Raw genomic sequence first — 3,530 nt, 5'->3', positions numbered from 1 at the left:
AGAGAGACAGAGAGACAGAGAGACAGAGAGACAGAGAGACAGAGAGAGACAGAGACAGAGAGAGACAGAGACAGAGACAGAGAGACAGAGATTTTAGCCTTTTGATATGCAGACTTTTTATTCTGAGTATCTGAAAGCCGATAGCTGTTACTGAAGGGAGGAAGTAAACCACACAACATATGTAACCCTTGTAGGTTATTAGATGTCTTAGCTGCAAGGAAAGACCCACGAGGATTATCGGGAGATATTCTGATAAATGGAAAACCTCGACCTGCTAATTTCACATGTACTTCTGGTTATGTGCCACAGGTAAGTGTTGGTGGGTTTGTAATTTTATATTTCTCCTGCCTCTGTTTTGGTAGGTGCTCATCTTATATATTTGTGTGTTTCCAGTTTATTATATGACACATTTACATGTCCTACTTTCTCTGCACAATCACTCATTAGCCTGAGGGTGGCATTATTGAACATGAAGAAGGGACGGTATTGGTGTATGATATGTGTGGTACAGTATTAATAATTTCAGCTGTAATTTAATTCTACAAAGGACTACTGTTGTCTAATATTAACCTTCCTTCATATACCTGTACTGCTTAGAAGATGCTTTCTGCAAATACTTGAAGGTATTTATCACCAAAATCCCTGAGCTGTATATAGAAGTTAAATGGGAGGGGGGTGGAAATGATTTCAACTTCCTCTGTATTTGAAATTACTAAAAATTAAAAGACTATTTTTAAATAAAGCATTAAGTTTGGGTTCATTATATGTGACTAGGTTACATATATTAGAGAGATGGTCTTACTTATAACTACCCGTAATTAAATTTAAAATTCCACTTAACCTTAAGAATGACGTGGTGATGCGCACAGTGACTGTGAGAGACAACATAGAGTTCTCAGCTGCTCTTCGACTGCCAATGACTATGACAAGAGCTGAAAAAAGAAGGCGGATTAATGAGGTCCTTGAACTTCTGTGTCTGGATAAAGTGGCAAATGTCAAGGTAATGGGAAGAAAAGTCTGGAAAGACTCAGAGTAAAAAAATGTGAGAGAAAGGAAGAGAGAAGGGAAGATGGGGAGAGAGAGAGAGAGAGAGAGAGAGAGAGAGAGAGAGAGAGAGAGAGAGAGAGATCCAAGGATTTAATATTCAGCATTCTGTCAGCAGTTTCTTGTAATGTGTGTGATCAAGGTGGCTGCTTTCTGTATTAATGAGTAAGTGATTGGTTACATGATATAGAGTGCAAATTAAGGTGGGAAACCTTAACAATGGCTAAACCTGGTAATAGAGTGTGATCCAGCAGGGAAGAGTGTCCCTCACATGGCCATTTTCATGTGCTCCTCGCATGAGCCTCCTCTTCCCTCAGCCTTAAACTCTTGACAGAGAATTGGACAAGTGCTTTCTTCTGTTTATTGTCTCCTCCCCTAAAGGACTTGTTCCTTTTTGTTTCAGAATGTGCTTCTGAGCAGACACAGGACGTGAGATGGAGAACTCTGGCTCTCTGCATTTATTTCCCTCCAGGGCTGTCCTTGGTCTCTTTAGCTTTTACTTCTCACATGTGTAGTGGTTGTTATTTTTTATAGTCTTTCTTTTTGTGTATTTATCTCATCCTGTCTGTGGTGCCCAGTTTTAACTGTCAGCTTGACACAGTCGAGAATTATATAGAATTATCTAGAAGAGAGTCTCAATGAGGAACTGTAGTCAGGTTGACTTGTGGGCATTTCTGTAAGTGATTGTCTTGATTAAGTTAGGCCATGTGGAAAGACCCAGCCCAATGCAGGCAGCCCCGTTCTTAGGGTTTAGTGAGTTGAGCATTGACAGGCATGCAGGCATTCATCCTCTCTGTGCTCTTGACTGGATGTGCCTAGCTGCATCAGCTTCCTGCCTTGATTTCCCTGCAATGGTCTACTGTACTTTTGAACTGTATGCTGAAATAAAAACTTTTCTCTTTATTTACCTTCTATCTTACCAACTGTACAGAAACTAGGGTACACTTTGCCCTTGCTCCCTGCTTCCTTATCTTCTGTTAATATTTATTCCCAGACCATCTGGAAGGTTTTGTAGATAAAACCACATGCAAGGGACTCTTTCTGCTGAGACTTTAACATGATGAGGAAATGTAACAGAAGGCTAAACTTCACAGCTGACTGTTGTAAGAGTTTACTAATTATTTTACTGATATATTAAAAATATTTATAGTATTTCATCTCCCAATCCCTCATTTTTACCATAAAAATACAGACATTTCTTTATCTTCACAATTCAATTCTTAACTATCAAAATGAACAAAATCTTGATATCCTTAGCCCTGTCTAATTTATAACCATTTGTAGTAATTGATTTTTTATTATTTCATTCTTTACAGATTCTGATCAAGCATTTAATTAATTATATGCCTATAGTTTTCCAACATTACTCTTTTGTTCTCCCAAACTGCCATAATTCTTACAATAACACTGGCTTCTTGAGAAGATTATATATAGAAGACTTTTTAGCAGACATTTGGTGGTATAGATGAAAATGGGCTCTCCAGAATAGGATTCTCATGGATTAACTCCTGTGGTGACTTCTTAGAGACAGTGAGGACTAGGAAGGTACTGGATGCTGATTCTTACAATACTTCTCCACAGTCATTTACAAGATATTTGTCTTGTTGGGAAGAATAATAAAAAATCTGGCATTTACCATGCTATCTTTTTTTTCCTGAGTGATGGAATTTTGTGAGCTTTGGCTCTGTTTATTTATGTGGTTTTATGTTTACTAAAGATACTTTCTTTTTTAGGTTTTTAAGAATAATTATTTAAGCCCTAAGTTGCTTACTTGTTCCTTTAAGGACAAAACTATAAAATATTTATTAACTTCTTGAAAGTCATAAAATGTAATAGATTGCAAGAATTTTAATATAATATTTACTAGCTATTTTTTAATTTATATTACAGCCCAATCAAAGTCTCTCCTTCCATTCCCTCCCAGTTGTACCTCCTTTCTTCTCCTTCCCCCTCCCCAGTTCACTCCTCATTCACTTTTGTCCAGAAATTGCAGGCCTCTATGGGTGGCAAAAAAGCATGGCATATTATGTTGAGGTAGAACTAAGCTCCTCTGCTGTTGTTATTAAGGCTGCACAAAGCAACCTAGCATTAGGGACAGGTATCTAAATGCTAGCCAAGGTGTCAGGAGTAGGCCTGGCTCCCACTTCCAGGAGTCTGACAAATTGTCCAAGCCACAACCAACACACATATGTAGAGGACTTAGACTGATCCCCAGCAGACTCCCTAGCCATTGGTTCATAGTCTGTGAGCTCCCATGAGCAGCCCAGTTGCTTCTATGTATTCCCTTCTGATGACCCTGACCACCTGGCTCATGTAATCCTTCTTCCTTAACATGATTCCCCAGGATTTTCCCAGTGCTTGACTGTGGATCTCCACATCTCTTTCCATCAGTTGGTAAACTCTTCAATAACAGTTGGGTAGTCACCAATCTGATTACAGGAGGTGGCCAATTCAGTCTATGCACTATTGCTATAAATCTTAGCTGG

General features: G+C 38.7%; 1 protein-coding gene across 1 annotated transcript in view; it reads left to right on the top strand.

Annotated features, from left to right (window-relative positions):
* LOC101993611 (ATP-binding cassette sub-family G member 3-like) overlaps positions 1-3,530 on the top strand; it is a 43,437-nt gene that overhangs the window by 10,288 nt on the left and 29,619 nt on the right. Inside the window, exons 4-5 of the mRNA XM_026778477.1 lie at positions 195-309; positions 848-1,000. Coding sequence (XP_026634278.1) covers positions 195-309; positions 848-1,000 — 268 coding nt within the window. The remainder of the gene's footprint in view (positions 1-194; positions 310-847; positions 1,001-3,530) is intronic.

Source organism: Microtus ochrogaster, unplaced genomic scaffold (genome assembly GCF_000317375.1).
Source record: "Microtus ochrogaster isolate Prairie Vole_2 unplaced genomic scaffold, MicOch1.0 UNK174, whole genome shotgun sequence".
NCBI classification, from domain to species: domain Eukaryota; kingdom Metazoa; phylum Chordata; class Mammalia; order Rodentia; family Cricetidae; genus Microtus; species Microtus ochrogaster.
The sequence above is the reverse complement of the archived record's forward strand: the minus strand, read 5'-3'. Positions and strand labels throughout refer to the sequence as shown.